We start from the raw sequence: 23,578 nt of genomic DNA, 5'->3' as shown, positions 1-23,578 counted from the left end.
TGGGACAGGCCTCACTGGAGACAAGCTAAAATGTCTTGTATCAGGCATCATATGATATGAGTGGCAACAGCAAGGCCCAGCATGACATAAATAAGAATAATTTGGAATTATGATAAAACTAAGGATAAAACTATAAATTCATAAATGTCTATAATAGGTCCTGTTTAAACCTGTTAATTGTTTAAAGTTCCTCTACCCACCTTCAATCGGGTCTCGAGTAAGCCCCAGCTGGCCAATGATGTAACGAGGGATATCTGTTTTCATCAGATGACCCTCCTTGGCGTGGTCCTCAGCTGCCTCCAGCAGATGGTAAAACTCCTCGGGGTTAAACTCCTGCAGAGAACAACAATAAAGCCTGAGTAGCTGATGTCATCAGGTATAAAGTTTTGGAGCTCATCCAATAATTATTCAATCAGCTGCATTAAATTAGAGCGTGTGGTGATTTAATTTTCCTTTGAATTATCCTGGCATTTGGTTGTGAATTTAATAAAATATCCAAGTCATTTCATGAATGACTGCCTCTGGATCAGCCCAGGATTTGTTTTTGTAGTCTGTGCTGCTACTGAGGAACTGATAGTGGTGGCCAGAACGGGGCAGGGAAAAGAGGCATCAGCTCGTCTTCCTTGCAAAAGTTAATACCACGTGTCACATTTGAGAATCTGCATAAACAGAGAAGATCAATATGATGCCAATTCACAACAAACAGTAGTTTCAAAGTGCTTTAGGTTGTGTAGTGGCCATTAGGTGCGACTTGTAGGTCGTGGGAGTGGGGGAGGGAGGTGTGAAGGAAAAGAAAAGCAGGGACGCCTCCAGATTTTTTTTTTATAGAGGGCGCCATATGGGGGCCGGTAAAAATATTTAGGTGGCACACCAAAAACAGAATTTCCACTTTTATTAAGCTGTTGTCAAATATAGGTTACTTGAAAAATCTGGCAAATAAGAATGAAAGAAAAGAATTCGAAGCCTATGTCTGTGAAGGTTCTCAGTCATCCAGGTCATCGTAGTCAAAGGAGCTTGCAAAGAAAAGCGTCTGGACTTCTTTAAGTTACTTGAAGACGTTTCACCTCTCATCCGAGAAGCTTCTTCAGTTCTAAGGTCAAATGGTGGAGAGTCCCAGATATAAACCTAGTGGGAGTGTCCCCCCACAGAGGGACAAAAGGACCCCCTGATGATCCTCTAATCGCCTGAGCCAAGGTGTGAAACTGGGTGTGGGTCCCAATCAGCCAGAGTTTCGGGTGAGTTCATTGACACTCTTTCGAGGATGCCAATGTTCACATTTTGGACAGAGAGGACAGATGGTTTGAAAGAGGAGTGAAAGAAGCCATCTATGTCCACTGTGAGCGACCATCTTTGAACAGAGGCGGTGGTTTACGACACCAACTCTCTGCCATCTATAATCCAGTTTTGAGATCCCTTCCCAGACGCCTTAACGCCCACTCACACCCTGGGCCATCTGACCTCAGGAATTCGCATGATAAGGTGGGGCCAGGTTTCACAATGAACTCACCCGAAACTCTGGCTGATTGGGACCCACACCCAGTTTCACACCTTGGCTCAGGCGATTAGAGGATCATCAGGGGGTCCTTTTGTCCCTCTGTGGGGGGGGATACTCCCACTAGGTTTATATCTGGGACTCTCCACCATTTGACCTTAGAACTGAAGAAGCTTCTCGGATGAGAGGTGAAACGTCTTCAAGTAACTTAAAGAAGTCCAGACGCTTTTCTTTGCAAGCTCCTTTGACAATTCGAAGCCTAGTTAATTTCATGGCATTGAAGCTGATGTCACTGAAAATAGGTTCATATGAAAACCAGATAAGATTTTGAAATTCACATTAATCTGTTTTAATTAATTCATTGACTGGAAGTTCCAATCATCGCTTTAATGATTCTCAGCTGAGAATCTTTAAAGAAAAGACAAAAAAGAAGAGCTGACAAACAAGAAATGCGGCAAAACTATGGGAGAAAAAAGAGAAGGAAAAAGTTCATGACAAGCTGTAGTGGCATAGAAATGCATTGTGAGTAAAAAAGAGGGAGTTTAGTGCTCAGTGCATTATGTGAGGCCCTCTGTAGCGTAAGCCTGTAGCAACACCACTAATATCACCTAATCTTGCTTTAACTACAAGTCTTATCAAAAAGTTATAAATCTAATCTTAAAAGCAGAGAGGATGTGTTTGTCTCCTGAACTTAAACTAGGAGCTGGTTCCTGAGGAGAGGTGCTTACAGCGGAAGAATCTGCCTCCCATTGCACAAAGCACACACGCTCTAAAATATGATCACTCAGGTCTTTGCATGTGAAGAGAAGGATTTTAAATTCGGCTTATTTTTACAGTTATGACTTCAGATAAACTAGTTTGACGTAAAGAATAATTTAATTTTCAATTTGTTGTGCTCGCCAGGAGGGACTGGAACAAGCCCAATGAATCAATTTTCCAGGTCACTGTCTGAGCTGTCTCTCACAATCAAGAACCACGTCAGCTTGGCATGACTCATGCAGGGATGCACAACTGATATCCTGTTACGAAACACCAAGTCACAGCAGGCTCCATAGACAAAAACCATACCATACACACACACACACACACACACACACACACACACACACACACACACACACACACACGCTTCAACTTTAAACGACAACGTGGTCACGGTATGTTTGAGGCAGGCTGGAAGGCAGCCGAGCAGCAGGGGGCTACTGCCTGGTATTAGCCGTACTCTGGGAAGGCAAATTTAATCTAAATGCAAATGTCTCCGCCATCCAGACAGACTGGACCAAGTCTTAGACTGGTTTGCTTGTTTTCATTTCACATTCCTGCTGTGTAAAAAAATCAGACCGTTAAAATGCTCATAAGGGGCTACAAATATGTTTTTGCGCTGATGATTGCTTTTTAAAAATAAAGCAATTTGCCTCGAGTCACAGGAGCTGTGAGAAGTTCTGTGATGAATCATGGGGCTGGAGGAGGATTGTGATCATCGCAGCAGTCGATGGGTGGGTAAATACTGATAAGTGTGAGTGTGATCCTACCAGACACTCCAAAAGCCTTGCAGGTCTGGCGATGATGATCAGAAGCTTTTTCACCAACTCCGTGACAAAGATTACCTCAGAGCTCTCCGAGCGCTCAAATGCCTGACGTACAGACACACAGAGAGGCAGAAAGACAGATATGCATCAGAGTTTTTAACATTTGCAAAAAGTGACATTTGACAACAATAAAACACGCACACAAGACAGAGAAAATCTGTCAGTCAAAAGACAGACGGAGGCACGAAGGTACGTAATCAAACAGCTGATCCAATCAAACCTAATCCAGGCAACCCAGGGTAATCACAGCAATCTAATCAAGCCGTAAAGATGGGCTCTATGAAATTCGCAGATACCTGTTATCTTCTCTGGCAGATCACATGCACAATTAGCCTCCAATTTGGCTCTCGCCAAAGGCTTTGTGTGTTTGAATCTAATTAAAAGACCTGAGGTGAATCACTTAATCACAAATCTTGCAAAGCTTCACATATCCCCATCACCTGTACCTGATCTGCTCTTGATCTGTTTTATTGATGCTTACTCACAAAGCGTATCTACAAATTAATCTTTACGCAGTTCATCTGCTTCACCTTTCTCTCCTGCTCACTATTTGAATAATTTTGTTGAAAAAAAGGCATTCTATGGAAAAAGAAACTGTTTAATACAAATATAAATTAAAAAAGTTTTTATATTTTTATTTTATTTCATAGAAATGGCCGTTTTCAGGATTGCATTCTTTCTAATGAACAGCAGGGGGCGACTAATCTGGCTGCAGAAAGGAAGTCCACTAGCATAGAAATATATAAGGAAAGGAACTTGCAGCTCATTTGATTTAATGACCTCAGTAAACATCATCCTGTAGAGTTCGTGGTTTTGGTCCCTAGTTTCAAGTCATATTAAGCACAGCATGTAGTTTATTTTGTAAATTTGGGACCTCTTTAATGTCTAGAAGAACAATAAAGCAGGCTTTGCTTTAGTGCAGATGTACCTTATGTCTTATGTCCCATATCAGAGCGCACTCTCTTGATTTACAGCCATATATGACCTGCACACTTTCCATATGGCAACAGTGAAACTGCTCTGCTTGAGGATTTAAAATACAGACTCTTCAAACACTTGGGTGACATCACAGTGCCTCTTTTATGAGGAGTCTCCACTATGTTCAGCACTCAGTCTGTTACTTGGTGTGGCATGTTATTTGGTACATCACACTGAGTTTGGCAACCATCTTAGCTGGAAACAGCTGCCTGTTGTGGCTAAGAATCAGGTTGATGAAGGCCAAATAAGAGAAACTTAAAGGAGCTCAGTTGTGAGCCACACAATTCATGGATATTCGAAGAAGTGGATGCGGCACCACCGCTCAGCCTTTCTCCAAAATGTTCCCATTGGTCACTCTTTGGTATTGCTCTTTACAAAAGCTCACCCAGGTGTTTGATGATTGTGACAGGAATGATGGATCCGACCACACAGTTCACATCTTTTACACTTTACATTCGTAAATCTTACTGGGGTGTGATGCTAATTAGTAATCTTGCTAATCTGTTTCCTCTATAGGAAAAAAAACACATGGAAGCTGCCTGTTTGCTTGTAATTGATAGGGTGATACCTGTATATGCAGTGATGGGAATAACGGCGTTACAAGTAACGGCGTTACTAACGGCGTTACTTTTTTCAGTAACGAGTAATCCAACTAATTACTATTCCTGTCGTTACAACGCCGTTACAGTTACTAACAAGGAAATGCGGTCCGTTACTATTTTTCAACAAACAGAGGGTTGAAGCTGTGTTCAGCTTACCGCATCTTATATCAGTTGCACGGAAGTAGCTGTAAGTAATCTGGACGCTACAGCTTTAAGCAGCTGTGCGCGCTCCTGCGGATGGTAATCACGATCACTGTCTAGCACAACACCTGAAGCTAAGGGGGCAAAACAATCGCATGAGTGCTGCTGTTTGACTGAGGAAGAATAAAGTAGTTGTGGTAAGCCAATCACATGACCACTTCAAGATAACAAAGCAACAAGGTGAAATATACCAGTTTATAAATTGTGTTGATAGGCCACGTAAAACCAGAGTCATGATAAACAATATATACACGGCGTTTTTCCCCAATCGTTTCGTTATTTAAAAAATCAAGGTAAAAGGTAAATGGATACAAATAACTTTGCTGTTTGCAAAACTTGTGATTAGGATTTTAAAATTGACAATTTATATTTGCATTTAAAGTTATGAAATATGATTCATTAAACATGTTTGTGGTTGTTACAGTAAAAAATATAACGTTTTCTACTCTGATGTTATGTTTTTTGTCTGCTTTTAGATCAATTGTGTTAATACAGTACGTCAAAATGAGAATGATACCAAACAAGGCAGAGTAAATAGTTTTTAAAGGTAAAAACAAAAGTAGTTAAAAATGGCCAATTAAACATTTTTATTAAAGTAACGCAATAGTTACTTTTCAAGTAATTAATTACTTTTAGAATATTGTAACTCAGTTACTAACTCAATTACTTTTTTGAAGAAGTAACTAGTAACTATAATTAATTACCTTTTCAAAGTAACTTGCCCAACACTGCGTATATGCAAGCATCATCTTCAGTTCTAAGCAGTCTTGATTCAGTTTACCATACAGTACATCTCTAAGTCTCTGTCCCCCCTTGATTTCTCTATGATGTTCACCATTACTGACGACTCTCAGAGGACAGCACTGGTATTTTTTTCCTCTATAAAGTCATTTTAAATGTACCGTCATCCACACGATCCCGAAAAAGCTACTGCCTGTCACCTTTGAATCTGTTCCTATTTATGACAAAACCACTGTACTAAGAATACAACACATGCTTTATATAATAGATAAAAGATGCTAAAATTCAGTGGAGCTGGGGTAAACTGTGCCTTAAACTTTTTCCAGTGAAGAGGAGCAGTTAAGTTGTCTGGTTGTAAAAAGAAGTCCCATTGAGTAAAGAAAATGGGCCTTAGTAAATACTTTCTTGATGAATTTGTGGTCTTAATCTCCAACTTCAAGTCTTATTAAATCCAGCATGATGTTCATTTTGTAAATTATGGTCCCATTTAGTAGGAAATGATTTAGTGTGTGGCTACAATGTGACCGACAAGTTGCTACTTATGAGTGCGTAGCATTCCTCGGTTTCTCGGTCAAATCCAGGGATGTCCAGTTTCAAAAAACACAAGATAGCAATTGGCAAAAACTCACATCATGAAGCAGCTTTTCCAGATTCTCCTGTAGCTCAAAGAAGTACACAGAGGTGATGAGGCCTTCGCGAGCTTTGGCCAGGCAGTCTCTGGCCAGCTCTGCTATCTGATGGTGGATGAAGCTGAGGACTCCATCGGCCAGCGGAAGAACACTTTCAGGCAAGTAAGCCTGGATGAACTCGGCCAGCCTCCCCTCCATCTGAGCCGTGGCCTGGTGGGGGACAAGGTGGCGTAAGAAGACAGCAGAGGAGATTAGGTTTAGGAAAAGATTTATTTTCTTAGCTCGGCCGGATTTATGCGAGAGAAAGTTCAGGAAGCCGTTTCATTTGCGATTCAGACAGCGTGGCTCTGCTGATTTAGTCAGACTTCAGCACAATGTCTTTTTTCTTTTTTTCATTTCACTTGTGTGAGAACAAGCCCAAAGAGCTTTTACCGCAGATGAACTCCAAACTATAATGCTCAATTTCCTATGGTTTGATTTTTATCACTGTCAAAGCTTTCAGCTTCTTTCCTTTTGATACCGACCTCACCGACCGGCTTCATTTCACTGTTCATAACTGGAGCGGTATTTTTACATGCACTGAATAAACGTGATATTCACACTGACGGGGTGAACGGAGCTTGGCACGTTCTCATAATCTTGTTTGCTATGGTTTAGCAGCCCACATGGTTACGGTTCTTTCCCAGTTTTTTGGATGCAGGACATAAAACATTTGCATACACAGATCTCTGATAATGTTTAATCACAAACTGCAGAGCTTTGACTGTTTTTAATTAGTAACTGAGCACCGAAAAGGCTCCAAAAGTTTACCATTATGATGTTATTGTGAAGGCTCTTTGCAAGTCTCTGTGTGTATGTTGTGTTAGTGTGTATGTGTGTGTCTAACCTTTGGAAAACGCTCTTTGTACACATGGTTCATCATGACTATCTCGTTATCGTAACAGGAGGAGGAGCGTCCTGGGCTGCAGAGGGACACAGGGGAAAAAAATCAGCTTTTCCAAAGCAAGGGCTGAAAACTGTTATATAATGAGATCAATGCTATAATCGACATATCTGAAATACATTTAAAATAGGCTTCAAGACGCACTGTAAAATGAAAAAAGAAGTAGATAGTTTTCAATAAATGGGAGTGATTGGAACTAAAGTAATTATTCACACCAAAAGCCAAAATTCAATCATACTTTTCAAAATTATTTGTGTTGACTATATGAAAAGTTAACTGAAACATTACTGACATTTTTTTTTTTATAGAGGTGTTTTGCCCATAAACTGTTGGCATTTCAATACTCTAATACCTAATCAATACTAAAAGACAGTATTGGTTTATATACGTATTAACTTCATGACTTTACTGAGGTTTAATGTACTTGTACTTCCATGTCATGCTGCTTTCTGTATTTTGGATGCAAGTATTGTACTCTGAACTCTGTACTATTTATCTTAAAGCTTTGGATTATTAGGATTATTGGATTATTATAAATCCATTTAAAAGTATTTAAATCCCCAGCTGCAACAATAATGAGATCTACACGTTAATAAATCATAATTATCATCCGTTACTGTCATGTATCAAATTCTGAAAAGTGTAATTTGACACAAAAGTACTTTTACTAACTGTATTTACTTTGAGTATATTGTGATTATATAACCTATGCATTATTAATCTACTCCAGTAGGATTATCATTTGTATACTTCATCCAAAAAGCTTAATTTTTTTAAACTATCCAACAAAAGATCACTTTTTACATAACAATTATAACAGGTCATGAGCCTAAAACTGATGTTTTCTGCACGGATTTTATGTCCAATTAAAAATATTCTGACTTGTGATTCTATATAAGCTAAAATATTTTTTTTATTGGTTAAAGGCCTCTTTAACGATAAAAACAAAGATGTTACATAAAAGCAGTAAGATCAACCACTGGTGACCCGGCAAATCTGCTTTTAAGTAGTGCCTCTGAAAAGAGGACAGTGCGCTGGGCAGCAGACGCTGCTGTTTAATCTCATGAGCGCCGCTGCTGTGTCTAACCTGAGGCTGCGGGAGCGAGGGCGCATGTGGGGAGAGCAGCGGCCCCCATCGTCATCCATGATGCTCTCTGTGCTGCCAAAGTGCTTGGATAAGAAGTGGAGCTCATCCATGGTGGGCTGAAAGGGCAGCTGGTGCAGTCGCTCCTGAGAAGAGCTGGAGGACTGGAAGAGGGAGAAGAGGAAGGGAGCCAAGAGGGTGGAGGAGGAAGAGGAAGCAGACAGGGAAGGGGAGAGAATTAAGATGATGGAGGAGGGGGGTGGGATGGCAGATGAGAAAGGGAAGTAGGCGTTGGAAGGATCAAATAGAGAAAGTGCCAGAAAATTAACGACAAAACTCCACCAAATGACGTCCAGCAACTGCAGAAGATAACGATCTGAAAGCTAAATTATTAAAGTGTTTGACAGTCTACAGCTGTTTTTCCTCATGGATCCAGACAGTGTGACGACAAACCGGGAACTGAAAGATAATGACGCCTCAGGGCCAGATCTTAAATCCATCTGTCAGTAAAACTTTGTCTCCTATTTCCTTTGCCTCAAACAGGGACAATGAGACCTAGACCGCCTCCTCTTACATTTCTAAGTGAAAAGAGTGAAGTAAGGATGCAGATGCCTCCCTTTGTTTATTTCATGTGTGGATGTCAAGATTTTTTCCTCTATCTTGGTAGAGTTGCATATTATTTTCCCAGAGAGCATCTGCTGAACTGATCCAGCTGTTACTTATATTTCTGTTCAAGTGTGTGTCTTTTGGGCTACAGTCTGATGAGCACAGACTGGGTCTTCTTCTCTCCTTGTTCACTGGTTTTTCCAAGTATACAGGGAATTCTTGGAAAATGGTTAGGAATACACCTTTTGGGCCCAAAATTTTAAATTCATGCAAACAAGATGAAATAGAGCATCATGATCAGCGTGATCTTTCCACAAAGCTATAATTTGGTAACGCTGTCGGCAAGAAAATGACTCCATTCAGTATTTATGAATTTGTGGTATGATGTGAGAGAATTACTTTAAATAGAGCAGAGACTGAGGCGCCAGCTCAGTGTGATTCACAACATTCGCAGCCTTTTGTTTAATGTACTATTGTTGTGTTTCTATTCATATATCTGGCTTATTTTGATCTCTTATTAAATTAGCGTGGAAACGCATGTGCTCTATCTCGTGTCGACGTCTCTTCACTACACCACGTGTCTCATCGCTCTCGTCCCAACCGGCTTGGCGATCGTCACTTTGTTTCGTCACCATCTAAGCCTCCATCCACAGCCAGATGGAGTGAACAACCAGGCCCCTGATATCACTGTTATGCAACACGTCATGCTGAAGGACAGGCAGGGGAAGAAGTAGAAGTGACAAGCTGGAGATGGATACATTTTAATTGTTATCTTAAAGTGAAAATGTATATTCAGCTAATACAAACTGGCTTTTATAGATATATCTGACATGCTAAATGGGGAAAGTTCTGTTATGCTGAAAGGGTCGATAATCAATATAATTATGGTTAATCATCATTTAGCTGTGGGGACAGGTCTGATCAATAAGCCCACCCCTCAATTAATTTAGAAGGAATAAAATTTTTGCATTGCTATAATAAGGAACCATAAGGATCATTCCAAAATAATCATCAGTAAATGTCATCATAAAGAGTGCATCTAAATGTATCCCCTATAATAACTAGTATTGGTTCTATAATTCCCTGCACTGCTGTTCTGCTAGTTGTCTGTCCAGATGGTGTTGCGCTCTCCTAACAAGACTTATTACTTGATTTTTTCAGACACGTGGCCACTAACTGTGTGACGATAACTTGTCTTTTTGACGTGTGACAATCACGGTGACAGTGTAGCAGTAAATAGGCCTGGAGACCGGTCCATCTCATCTGGCAATCACCGGTCATGAGAGAGAAGCGTGCGTTCCCTAGACTTGGCAAAGGTTGGCAAAACCGAATCCTTGTGATTGCTTTGGTGTTTGGCATATTTACATAGTTTAAATGGAAGTGACGCCGGCCAGCTACTTTCCATAAAAATTGCAACTCAAACCCTTCAAATTAAAAGCGCAACTTTTAAATTGAAGATAGGAAACACTTCCAACTAATTGAGAAGGACAAATTTTTCACAAGCAACCGATTGTTGAATCACCTCCAGTACGGTGAACAACTCAATATGCACATGACGTGAGAAACCTCAGTAGACTAATTATATCAAAGACTGTATTGCTTTCTATTTGACTTGAATAAAATGTATCAAAATGTAAAATCCAAAGCAGGAACATATACCAATGTATTGCTTTGCCTAAAATAAGGACCTGTCACAGTGCCCATAAGCTTTTCAAGGACAGGACAGCATTGTTGGTACTTGAAGTCTGAATTGCCAGAAAAAGACGTCCATGTATCATTTCACACCAAAACTGCAATTGTGTGCTGCTAATTTCATAGAGGGAAAACAAACAGATTTGGTGTAAACAGACTAATCAGTGCTAATCAACCCATTAATTATTAGCTACTTATTAGTTATATCAAAAGTTTATTAGCCACACAGTAACCCAGCAGCCAACAATTTACATTTAAGCTAATGCTTATGGGGTTACAACCTAATTGTGATGTAAAAGGAGCCTTCAAAGATAATGTTGGTACTCTTCATGTTCCAAATACTTAGAAATAAGTTATCAAATGAATTTTATTTAACGCTATATAATGGGGCATATTTACAGAGTTTTTCATACAGTAGACTAGGAGTGCAAATTGCTTCAGCGATGTTTTACTTGGAGTTTCGTGACCTTAGTTTTATAGTGAAGCTATATGACTTCTGTTGGATATCCAATACTTTTGACTGTTTTACATGTCAAACTTGTAGAAAACTGTTACGGAACTATTTTACCACTAGCTGGGCTTTTAGCATTTGTGTTCTAAATTATCGTGACTCGTGCTGAGAGGCAACGTCCTGCAAATATTGCTCCTCGTCTACACTTTAACTTTGACTATGTTGGTTTTAACTGGCGTATTTTTTGACTGGCAACTGAAAGGATTGTTTAAATTGAGTTGTTCACATACGCATAACTGCAAAAATATGCTCTAGCATAGCTGCTCCCCTACACACACGTTTATGATCAATACAGTGAAAAAGTGGTGATGTATATTTTACCGTGGAGCTGGGAGTGTTGGTACCATATCCAGAAGAGGGCAACGACGCTAAAGACCATCGTCGTCCATCGGCCCTGCAGAGTGGCAAACACAAATTGCAGTTCATTTAATACCCACTGCACTGTAGTGCTATAAAATCAATATCACATAAGCTTCTCTGTTGTTTAAAGAGAAAGAGAAGTTTTAATTCAGCTGAAGAAAATCACGTTCTGGTGAGTTGCATTGTGACTCTGTAACTCAGATTCACAGTGAGAGGCAGGCAGACAGATCTGATAAATAAGGACAGAGGCTTTATAGGAGCCTCGACTTCCAACATGAGAGACAGACGGAAGTAAATAACAGCCTAATTGGCCGCCTACATATACATCTCTGCTGTTTGAACACGAGAGTGTGGATGGATGGAGCCTCGTTGTTTTTAATACATACATACTATTACCTGATCATTATTCATAAACACAGCTGTAGTCACTCTAGCTTCTCTTAAACACACCTTTCAAGCTTCAGCAGAGTCTCATCATTGCTGTCTTTTCATACTTGTATGGATTTCAAAATTCTCCTTTAAAGTTCTTTTGTGTTTAAGAAGTTAGCTAGTTAATGGCCAGTGCAATAATAACGATGTATAAAGCACACAAAAAGAAAACACAGTGGATGACGTGAGGCGTTGTATTTAGTGTAAAGTAAATAAGGATTGTTTTGACCTATGAATAATAAAAAGCTATTCAAGTAGGGTGTAAGAAGGAAAATATGCAACTGGAAATGAGCGTGACAGTTCCCCTTTATGAAAAGATAAAAGTGGCTGATTGTCTATGGTATGAGCACCTGCTGTTTAAACCCTGAGAACGAGCTCAAGCACTTAACTCGTGTCTGCCTGTAGCATAAATGCAGCCATAAAAAGTGTATCCTGTAAATGCTGCACCTAAATCCCAGCTACACCCCCTGTCTGCATTGATCCCAGAGTTATTATAGTTTCATATTTTCTACTTTAATTTCATTTCTTTTTGTTCTTTATTCAGTTAAGTTTGAGTTAGTGTCCAGAGTGGGTTAGCTCGCTTCGGTTTAGGTTTTTTGAAAATGTCCAAGATCTAGGAACGTTAGTGCAGACGTCCAAAGTCGGAATAAATACATCCATCAAAGCCTCATCAGGCAAACTGTATTTACATATTTTTAGCAAATTAACAAATACTAAAACTAAGGATACTTTTTAATATTTTAGTTATTATTTTTAGTTTAGTTAGTTCTCCAAGTCTCCAGCTTCCTCCCACAGTCCAAAGACATGCAGTTAGTGGGGATAGGTTAATTGATCAATCTAAATTGCCCATTGCCCATAGTGAATTTGAGTGCAAATGGTTGTCTGGTGAACCTGTCCAGGGTGTACCCCGCCTCTCGCCCTATCACTGCTGGGATAGGCTCCAGCTCCCCCTGCGACCCTGGATGGAGGGATAGTTCTCCAAGTTCATAAAATAGTTAGCTAGTTTATATTTTTTCAAAAGTCACTTTTTTTTTCTTTCAGCTAACTATATTTCCCCCATAACTAGTTTTAGTTTTTAGTGACGTTTTAGTTAGCTATAATAACCTCATGTCAGGACTGTCCACCATGGGGCCTGACAGCCTGTAGCTGCTCTACTCCAAGACTTTGAAATACCTGATCTCAGGACCATAAACTCTCCTTCTATTTTTAAATCACATTTCAAAACCCATCTTCACATTCAGACTTCACACCCTTCATTATAACATAATTAAACAACATTATAGCCCATTGTTATCTTGATCAGTTTTAATCTGTGTTTTTGTTTGTTTCTTGTGTATGCAAGTTTAAATTACTGCACCACTATGAGGCGACATTGAGGGACTCGAAAGGGGCCTATAAATAAAATGTAGTATTATTATTATTGTCACTTCCCACTCTGTGACAACTTACAGCTCACAGGTTTAATAGTTCACTCAGTGCACTACAATACATAGTTAGCATTTTAATATTAAATATTTATACCTTTATAATACATATTATCAGATAATACTTACAACCATAGAATACATCTAACGCTTTTCACACAAGGCAGATTAGAGAGCTACAGTTGAGGACATATTTTCAAAATTAACAACTATTTTTGAAGCTTATGGCAAAAACAAATTACCACAAAAAAGCAGTATCAAATTACAGATTGTAGTGAACATGATCCATTTAAAGTATTTTTCTGTAGGACAATGTGATTCGTGACTAAAAGCATGCAGACATTTGAGCATTAAAATGAAACGTGATGCCATGAATCTGCTTATAATCCTCTTATAACCTGCCATAAGATTTCTGAATGTGACTACATGGATGCAGCCGTTGTTTCATGGCTCAAGGCCAAACAACTTATTTTCTGGACCTGCGCCTCCCGAGAAAAAAAGGGCCTTCTTCTCTAAACTGTTGTGTTTGAAGTGAACTAGTGTTTATAATATTGTTACACGCTGTACCAGTAAGATATCTGCTTACTGGAAGTACAGTCTTAGCTTAAAGACAAAAGCAACCACATGAAGGCCTAAATCTAAAATCTATTAGCATGAACAGATGTAGATGTGTGACACAGGCAACAAGTGTGACTAAACAGAGAGGAGCTGTGAATGTAATGGCCTGGCCCTGTCATACATGAGTCACCCTGTTACGCTGCGAGAACCTGCGAGAACCTGCGAGTGCAGCGACAGGCTCTCCAGAATGTGTGAGATCTCTCTCAACAACACATCTGCACCTCTTGTTCCACTGGAGCTCACACCTGCTCGGTGTCTCTCCCCTCTCTGACCTTTGCTTCACACTGACTCGACTCTTATCTGTCTCTATCTCACTTTCTATCCCTCTCACACCTCTTGTGCAAATATGGCCAAGAGTAAACAGGTGCAATCACAGTCAGTGTGTAGTCTGCAGTGCCGGAAAGCAGTCACCTTCTGGAGGAGGCGAATGAGAAGTGGGCTGGGTTGCTGGGAGAGAAGTTTCGTGGGCTGTCCAGTGGGCTGCTTCCTGGTGGGACAACAAGACATGTACTGAGAATGAGACACAACAGAACGGCACGAGTGTAGGAGAAGGTCAAAATGGTAGTATGTCATGCCACTGTGCCTTTTATCCTGTGGCTAAGTCCTAACAGGAAATCCAGTGACGTGCTGTGAGGTGCAGACCCAGAGCTGTCTCCCACTGCTCCTTTAGTTCAATATCACAGCATAACTACTCATAATAAGTAGGCAACGCTTTTAGGAGTAAACCGATTTAAAACTTAATGTAAACTAAGATTTTTTTTTCTTAAACCTAAGGGCCTATCTTTGATCTTTAGTGAAGCTCGACAGGGAACAAATGCAAGTTACATATATATCCAAATTTCAAAATGCTTTTTGTTGTTTTCTTGCTATGATGACGTGTTTAGTTTGCCACGAAGACTGAAAACATAAGGAAACAACTCGTCTAGAAAATTAAATGTGTAACTTCTTTACGCTGACTCCAAGGGGAAGTTGATTGATCTGGGACACTGGAGATCAAAATGGTACGGTGGCCCTGAGAGGCCAAACGGACTGCAACTTAAGAAAACACCAGCAATAAGAAAAACGCTGCAAAAGCACACAAAAGACAACAGAAATAGGAAAAAAGAAAACACAGGATGTGTTAGCCTAACTATTAGTCTAAAAATCCATCATCAGTATTATATGAATCATGATAAAACACACCTAGCTTGTTTCGGGTTCCTGCAACTGGTCCGTCAGGTTATTGTCTCCCCAGAAACACTTCCCTAGTGCCTTTGGAAATTTGTTTTTCCTATTTCTGTTGTCGTTTTTCCTATTTCCGTTGTGTTTATGTGCTTTTGCAGCGTTTTTCTTATTGTTGGTGTTTTCTTAAGTTGGGTTTGGCCTCTCAGGGCCACCGTAAAATGGGCTTGATGTCACCCTCCATGTAAAATTACCATGACAACTTCAAAGGCTAATCATTTCACCTATTGACTGTATATAAAAAGTAGACATAAGCTCAGTGACATCAACATTAATTTATATAATCGAGTTTGAAGTCTGAACATTTTTGGCCTTCACATCTGTCTGTTTGTTTTTTTTAAAGTAAATTTAGATGACACAGATGAGTGATAAAATTATGAGCTAATGCTAGCAAGCTTAGTTAGCAAGATGCATAAATTAAATGGGAGCAACACGCAGACACAAAAACAATAATTATTTCTTCGTTTTAAACCACAAACAGTAGCAGGAATTAATCATTCTTATTTCTTCGGTAAAACTGGACATGTTAACACAGAAGACTTTAACAACTGACTTGCTTTTGGCACTGGCCTTAAGTGGACTTTCTATTAAGCTAAGCTATCCTGTTACTAGCTCTAACTTAATTTTAACCATACAGACATGAGAGAGGGATCGATCTTCTAACTCTCTGCAGTGAAGTGAAAAAGAATAAAACTAAGAAACTGTAAACACATGATGAACTAGTAGAATAACCCTTTTTTGAGAGGTCGGAATATCTTCACCTATATTTTTGATCAAAATCAATTAAAATCAAGCTCACAGGGGAGGCGTTAGGGCTTTTGTTGTACATACCGAGGTGTCCAGGGAGGGGCAGAGGGGAGTGAGGCCGAGGGAGCGTGGGGGACGTGGTCGTCAGGATCAGACTTTTTCTGTTGCTTGTACGACAGCTGTTGAGAAAAAAAAAGATGTAAATGTACTCACATCCACATTACCACAACAGAGTTGTGACCAGTGTTGGGAAGGTTACTTTTACAATGTATTCCGTTACAGAATACAGAATACATGCCCCAAAATGTATTCTGTAACGTATTCCGTTACGTTACTCAATGAGAGTAACGTATTCCGAATACTTTGGATTACTTAATATATTATCATGCTGTTTACAACTACATGAATGTACTATTGCTGTGATTTATTACTGTTACTGAAGGTCCGCGGCTCTGAACCGTAGTAAAGGGACCTCTGGCTAATAAGGTGGGTTCTGTGTCGGCTTGTAGCCGAAAACTAGCTTTACTTTGTTGTCTGGGTCAAGTTTGCTAGCGAGAGACAGAGAGAGGCGTTGAAAGGCTGCTTCAACGGAACTTATTGTTTTTGGAGGAAAACACGAACACGGTGTACAGTCGAGTCTTAATAGCTTACTTACAACTGGGCTCGTCAGGCACTCTTCTTGGCTCCAGTGGTTATTATTATATTTACATGCTTCCAGCTCCCGTTTTTGCTTGATGACAGCTAGTACTTTTCCTTTTTCTCCCTCCCTCGCTCACAGACACATAACGTGTATGGCAGTCCATTCTCCCTGCAGCACGGACTACACTGCCTATGATGCTACATTCTTTAGAGCTATACCTGTAGCATTCTGCCTATTAGCTTAGCACAACGACAACAAAAAGGCCTCTCTCACCCAGGAAACACGCAGAGAGAGAGCGTCACCCTGTAACCATGGCAACCGTAACGCTGCCGCCTGGAACAACAGAACGTAGCTGTCAAACAAAACCCAAACAGTCCTGACCCGCCACAATATGATCATGTAATCCATTTATTTCAACAAAGTAACTGTATTCTAAATACCACCCTTTTAAACGGTAACTGTAACGGAATACAGTTACTCATATTTTGTATTTTAAATACGTAACGGCGGTACATGTATTCCGTTACTCCCCAACACTGGTTGTGACTGAGCACTGTGTCTGTGCATAAATATATGCATGCACAGCTGTAAGTGTGGATGGAAGAGAGGCGGACACGTGAAGCAGCTCACTGCAGGGGCGCGACGGCGATATAGAGAATTCAATTTCCTCAGCCATCCATCCCTGTCTGCCTCCCCTCAGCTAAGATAAGAAAGGAGGAGAGAGAGGGAGGCAACAAGCAGGATAAGAAGAGAGGATTTAGATGATATTTCTAAAAAATAAATTTTTTTTAAAAACTGGAGAGAGAAATACTGCAAAAATGTCCACTTTTATGACTTCAGCTGACTACGGGTCTCTTAATAGCAGTCACTACCACAATGACTCATTTCAAACCTGCCTGTGGGTTCCTCATGTCGCACATGATATCATTATCTCTAACTCTGCCATTAGGCGGTAAACACAGCAAGTTGTTTGCTTTCACTAGATCCACTTATTTTGTCACAATCACACCGGAGCAGAGTAATTTAATTTTGACAAACACAAACCAAACAAACAAAAAAAAAAGCAATGTGCTTTTCAAGGTTGCATGAGCATGGGGCATGAATAAATGCAAATAAATACAACTGGGAACAAATGGGAGAGAACAAACAAAACGCAAGCAGCACCATCTCATCTCTGCTGCTGCCAGATAAAGAGGAGAGCTGGTCTCCCCTCTCTTCCCTTTCAGCCCGCTGTCACATGGGGTCACATGTGAGGATGAGAGGTGTCGCCTCTTCTCCCCCTCTCACTCACACACACACACAAACCCAGATATAAGTGTGATATAAATATATAAAGCAAAAACAGCACTTTAATAAAGCAGCATTAGCAGGGTCACAGACTCAGAATGACTTTTGAATTTTTCCAGTTTTCATTATTGATGAAATCATTCATTGCGGTGACAACTGGTGATGTCAGAATGAGGTCACACAGGACTGTGACAGTATCTTTTCTGGTCACAACACTTAGTGATCGATTTCCATCCATGCATCCATCCAACTTCCATCTTTTCTGATTTGCTGGGTTATATGAATAGTACACTCAAGATGGAGAACCAGAGGGCCTTAATTTAGCCCTAATCTCCCCAAAATAAATGTAAAGTTGAACCACTATATTTGTACAAAAATCAGACCCATGATTCGTTTGAGTTGCATTAATGTCACTGACAATAAAGTGATACTGTAGTGTGGCACTATAGTTATTATTATCCTTGCTGTATAGGTTGGTCCAAACCTATTACTTACTGTAATAGATAACCATAGGTTCCAGCACTTTCTGTGAGTCTATGCAAGAGGAAGTTTTAACATCTGCAAATCCAACCCCACAAACACACTATGTGAAAGCCCTCCAAACCCTAGATATATTATCACCCAACCATACTGAATGATTAAATAAAATAGGAGCTTTATCTTTGCTAATGTGTTTATGAATACAAATTACAATCGTATTTATTTTGGTACACAACTTTATGGAGGCAGTGCATGCAGTGGGAGGAGGTCTGGGCTAATTTTATAGAAAATCCAATCTCACTTATGTTATATGGCCAATGAACGACTATTCATTTCATCCACAATAAACTTGGTGTGTGTACTGCTGGGAAACCTGAGTGATTGGAGTGTCGGGTTTAAGGTCATTTGGATGAAGGGCAGGATCATTTTGCTAGCAGATAGCAGACTGATATAAATCTAAAAAGCTGCCTTGATTTGAACTCATAAATTTCCATCTACTGTCAAGTTGTGCAAAGTGACAGTTTTCAGTGTTGGACTTTTATGTAAAGCCAAGCCTAACCTGCGCAGAAGTAACGATAAGGAGCTGTGACTGCATGTTTGTCCATTCCTGGTAACACTTTCCACATTTCTAAGTGGATCTGCTGACATCAGGCATCCTTCCACTGCTACAGTGACTTTGCAGAATACATTATTTGCTCATGTTGAATAAACATATTTATATTCATTCAGTGAAGTTAAGTCTGATGGTGACTCTGCGATATGTCTCTGTAGAGTAATGTAAAAGGCTCACATTTCTGAGCAAGCTCCATCTTATCTCACCTATCTGTTTTCATTACCTGAATGCTGATCGATCAGCTGTGTAAGTAGCTTCTCGGATATCGATCACATATGCCAATAGACTGAATTGATAACCGCTATTTTGCCATTTCACACTTTCTAACCTGGACTGATTGTATCTTGATAATCACATTAAAGCTCTCGCTGTGACACACACCGTGACCTTGAGCTGATCCCAGCAAGGGACCATCTCAGCGAGTGCATGCATGCATTTTAAGTCAAACCCAGTGTATAGTTTCAGGCTTTCATTAAGATGATTGCTACTAGATTAATATAAAGACAAACTCGGCAGCAGGACTGCACATGGTTAATGAATTCTCAGTGCTGCAGGAAATCAATGGAGGCTGGGTGTAAACACACAGCACTTGGCCTTGAGCTTCTTCTGGTACAGTTCATGAAATAAATGCTTCAAGCATGCAGACCCTTATTTAATACACATCCAGCGATTCTGTCTTGTGGCATTGCTTATGCAGAAAACAGAGGTTTTTTTCCCATTCCTGGATTGTCAATCAGGATCAAAGATGGGTGGGAGGAAAGGGTGAGGTGCACTTCAATACACTTAGCAAATATGGGCTGCACTAGCCAGTGGCTCAAGAGAGGGTGGAGGGGTGGGGGTGGTTAAGGAATGGATGCTGCAGCAAGAAAGGAGATGCACAGAGTGAGAGAGAGAGAGAGAGATGGAGGGGCTAGCTGGAACAAGCATGACATTAAAGTAAAATAAGGGAAAGGGAACGCCTCAGGAAACGAGTTGACTGCAAATTCAATAGAAGAAAAACAAGAGTTAGATGCAGGGAGGGTTGAAAGGCCTCACAGGGGTGCTCATTACCCACACACATGGTAGATATGACCCAGTTTTTTTAAACCATTTTACACACACATACACAGTCTACATATATTCGTAGCATGAACAGAGCACGTGAGGAACATTGTGAGCAGATCATACAGAATAGAGTGTGACAAAACCAAACAAACAAACACTCTCTATATCCACTCCCACCGCTGCTTCATATTGATGAAACCACACCATTCATATGAGATTCTACAAATGTTAAATAGAAGCAGATCTGAGGCGCTGGTGAAGAAGAAGACAGTCCAGAAAAGTCAGGATTTAAGTGATAGAGGAATGTATTGCTGATGAAGCGCTAGGGAGAGCTAACCTTTAGAGCATTAGGAGGTAAATAATGAAAGGATGATTCAGAGAAAAGGAGGAAATGGGATGATGGCATTTTATTTTTCTTTATGAACCATTTAATGGCTTAAGACAAATTAAGATTAAGATTTCTGTTACTAAGTTACTGAGGTTGTAGCTTTATAACTCTAGAGGGAATGTGGTGGAGAGGAGGGAGTCATGGTCACATGATGGGTTGTTGCTACGCAGCCTGCAGTAGAGATATATAAGATAAGACAAAGTCGGGACCACAGAGAGGAAGAAGAAAAGGGGGGAAAAAGCCACTGAAGTTCACTGCTTTATGGTGAAGGGAGGGAGAGTGAAATAAGAGTCTGGGCAAACAAAGAAGTAAGCTGTAAAAGGAAATTAAGCAATAGGGACTTAGTAATAAAAGTGGCCTTCCTAAAATGGTTGGAATGAAAATGATGAAAATGATGAAGCTTTAACTTTTTTTTCCGCAGCACTATGAGGTGGGGGATAACTCAGGGAAGAGAACCACAACCTCACCACAAAAATATAAAGTAAATGTAAAAAATGAATAAAAATGTCATACATACAACCAAATCATATGTAACCGGTGTGTTTCTGCATTGTGTCTGACAAAGAAAGGTAAAAGAAAGAAAGACCTCCAAGTAAATAACTCGCTCACTCCAGCTCCTCTCCCACAGGGGAATTGCAGAAAAGAGCTGCATTTACATTAAACATAAAGTACGAACTTACATGGAACATATTTGACATAAGATAAAAAAAACCTCAGACATACCTGACAAAGAAAGGTAAAAGAAAGAAAGACCTCCAAGTAAATAATTTGCTCGCTCCAGCTCCTATGACCAAATACAAACAGTGGGGGAGAGGATTAGCTCAACCCACCACAACCCCCAAGCTAGCCCGAATTATATATTCATGCTAGCATTAATGGCGCCTAAAACACATTTATGGCACTCACATACTACACATTTCTAACATCTAACAAAAAAAGGCACAATGATGACAATAATTGAACTAAAGACACACAATCAGAAATATCAGGGTGGCTAAATATACATTATATGTGTGTTGTACAGTGTCTGGAAAGAAATGACACCAACCTCTTCCACAGGGGAATTGTAGAAAAGGGGAGAGGCCAGAAGGGTACACTGTATTTATAGGGTTGCACCAAAGAAGAAGAAGAACAATGAGGAGGGGCTCCAACTGATAAAGAACATAACTACAGGCTTGAAGGTCCTAAAAGTCAGGTATAAACTGGAAAATAAAATTTGTGTAATTATAACAATATGTAATTTATGGCCGGGTTACACATACAAGCAAATATAAAATGATTACAACATCTGGGAGGTGATCTCTCTATTAAAATACAAAATCTCGCTGAGTAACTCTTAAAGCTTCTTCGTCTGGCTGCTGCTAACAAATGATTCGTGATAAATGACTTGGCTGAATCTGTGCCAAAGGAGGGTGAAACAGCAGGTTTTTGGTCTTCAAAGCTAATCTACAGAGAGCCGCTTTTAATCTATTCCCTATTAAAGCTGCTCTACAGCTACAGTGCACTTCTCTCATCACTAAACAGCTAATATTTCATATATCATGTATAATATATCATCTGCTTCCAGACAAGAGAAGCCAAAAGTAGACACAAAAAGCACAAAATTCATACCAGTGCTCTGAACGAATTTTAACCACACAAAAATGGTTTTCTGACAGGGTAATCTATTTTCCCCATAAAACTAGCCTTCTGCTAATGCATGTCAGCCTATAAAACAAGCAGCTTGTTATGGTGACTCAAAGTGATTGTTCTCATATCGCTTATGTCAATCCTGACCGGTCCATCTTTATAGAAAGGCATTTTTCTACATTTGAAGCAGCATAAAAAACCTTAAAATCAAACTATATCTACTATTTCAATCCAACATGTCCCTCATATGTTTATGGCCTGAGTAAATAATAAAGTCTTAGACAGAAAAATCAAATACTGTAGAGGAGGGCATGCTTTAAACTGGGGCTCCCTTGTGCTACTTACTGCTACTATGTGAGCGTGCATTTACAGCCACCCTTGCATGTAATGTCTGTTTAAAGAAAATGAATAATGGAAACAGTCAAAACACTTAACTCAAGGCTTCAAACTTCACTAACCAGGCTACAAAACAGGAAACTGAGATTGTGAATCCCCCCCCTATTTAGACAGTGACTGAGATCCTGCCTGTGTTAGAGATGATACACATACAGTTAAATCCAGTCCTTATAATTTATGTTCTTTTGTTAATTGCTATGGAAAAGTTGTAAGACATTCTATGACTTTATATAGTTACTAAATTAACCACCAAAGGGGACTCGTGAAAATCAGACAGAAGAAGGAAAATTCCCACAACAAGGAGCTAGGAAATTGGCTTTAATAAGGTACCATTAATTGTGATTGATTTAGCTGAGTAAGCAATTAATCCTATTATCTCTGCAGTAAGATTAGGGTATGACATCAGGCTTTATTAAATACAGTAGATAGAGTGGGTTTTGTGCAGGATATGGACAGAGTGTATTGATTGTTTTCCTCCATCTAAACTGTAAGTAGGTAGGTCTGGCAGTATTGTCCATTTGGCCACATGACCAGCAGTAAAAGGCAAGGACAGACAGTAAAATGGTCATGGAGACAGCCTGGGGCAAAACACTGTCCTCACGCGGCTCCATCAAATCTCCACTCAGCTACACCAAGCATTGTGCTAAATGTCAAAAGCACTGCCTCATTGAATGCACCATGGCCAGGAGAAAAGTCAAACAGACACCATCATTCTTATTTTTGCTTTTTTTTTCCATTTCCAGTTTTTCTCGGCTCTCCGGGGTCCCAATGCTCCCTGACAGGAATTCAAAGCCCATCAGCAAGGATGAAACACTCTTATATTTTTTTTGTTTTGTTTACTGTAACAGGTTCAAATCTTTTCTTGTCGGTCTGCAGTAGTACAGAGCAGCAGACAGGAGCAGGATCTATCAAGCAAGATTTCTGTAAGAGGAGCCCTGAGAGGGAGACAGTGGAGGAGGAAGAGGATCAAAGGCTGTAAGAGTCCCATTACTCTAACACTAAAGGAAAGAGTGCCCTTCACTGAAAGCAGGGCTTAATAGGAAATATACTTGTATGAGCTTGTAGGTATTGAACTTTGGGTTCCTCTTGGGGGTAAACTGCATCACTTAGTAGGACGCACTCTACAGTCAGACCCAGGTGCCTCAGCCTCCCATGGACCTCCTTTGGTTTGCACATAATTGGTTAAGTGACGCGTAATGGTTTATTTAGTTACAGAGGAGACGTGTTTATGAGG

The 23,578-nt window shown here is 40.0% G+C and overlaps 1 protein-coding gene across 2 annotated transcripts in view; it reads right to left on the bottom strand.

The window, feature by feature from the left end:
- The window catches only part of LOC102778938 (microtubule-associated serine/threonine-protein kinase 1-like), a 54,418-nt gene that overhangs the window by 15,841 nt on the left and 14,999 nt on the right, over positions 1–23,578 (bottom strand). For both annotated transcript variants that reach the window (XM_006805082.3, XM_035914003.2), the window contains exons 3-10: positions 15,952–16,046; positions 14,311–14,386; positions 11,390–11,462; positions 8,263–8,423; positions 7,119–7,194; positions 6,233–6,442; positions 3,025–3,126; positions 201–333 (exon numbers count right to left, since the gene is read on the bottom strand). In XM_006805082.3, the coding sequence (XP_006805145.1) occupies positions 201–333; positions 3,025–3,126; positions 6,233–6,442; positions 7,119–7,194; positions 8,263–8,423; positions 11,390–11,462; positions 14,311–14,386; positions 15,952–16,046 (926 nt within the window). The remainder of the gene's footprint in view (positions 1–200; positions 334–3,024; positions 3,127–6,232; positions 6,443–7,118; positions 7,195–8,262; positions 8,424–11,389; positions 11,463–14,310; positions 14,387–15,951; positions 16,047–23,578) is intronic.

The sequence above is a fragment of the Neolamprologus brichardi genome, chromosome 4 (assembly GCF_056152115.1).
Source record: "Neolamprologus brichardi isolate AB-2024 chromosome 4, ASM5615211v1, whole genome shotgun sequence".
In the NCBI taxonomy this organism is placed as follows: Eukaryota; Metazoa; Chordata; class Actinopteri; order Cichliformes; family Cichlidae; genus Neolamprologus; species Neolamprologus brichardi.
This window is presented reverse-complemented; position numbering and strand designations above follow the sequence as displayed.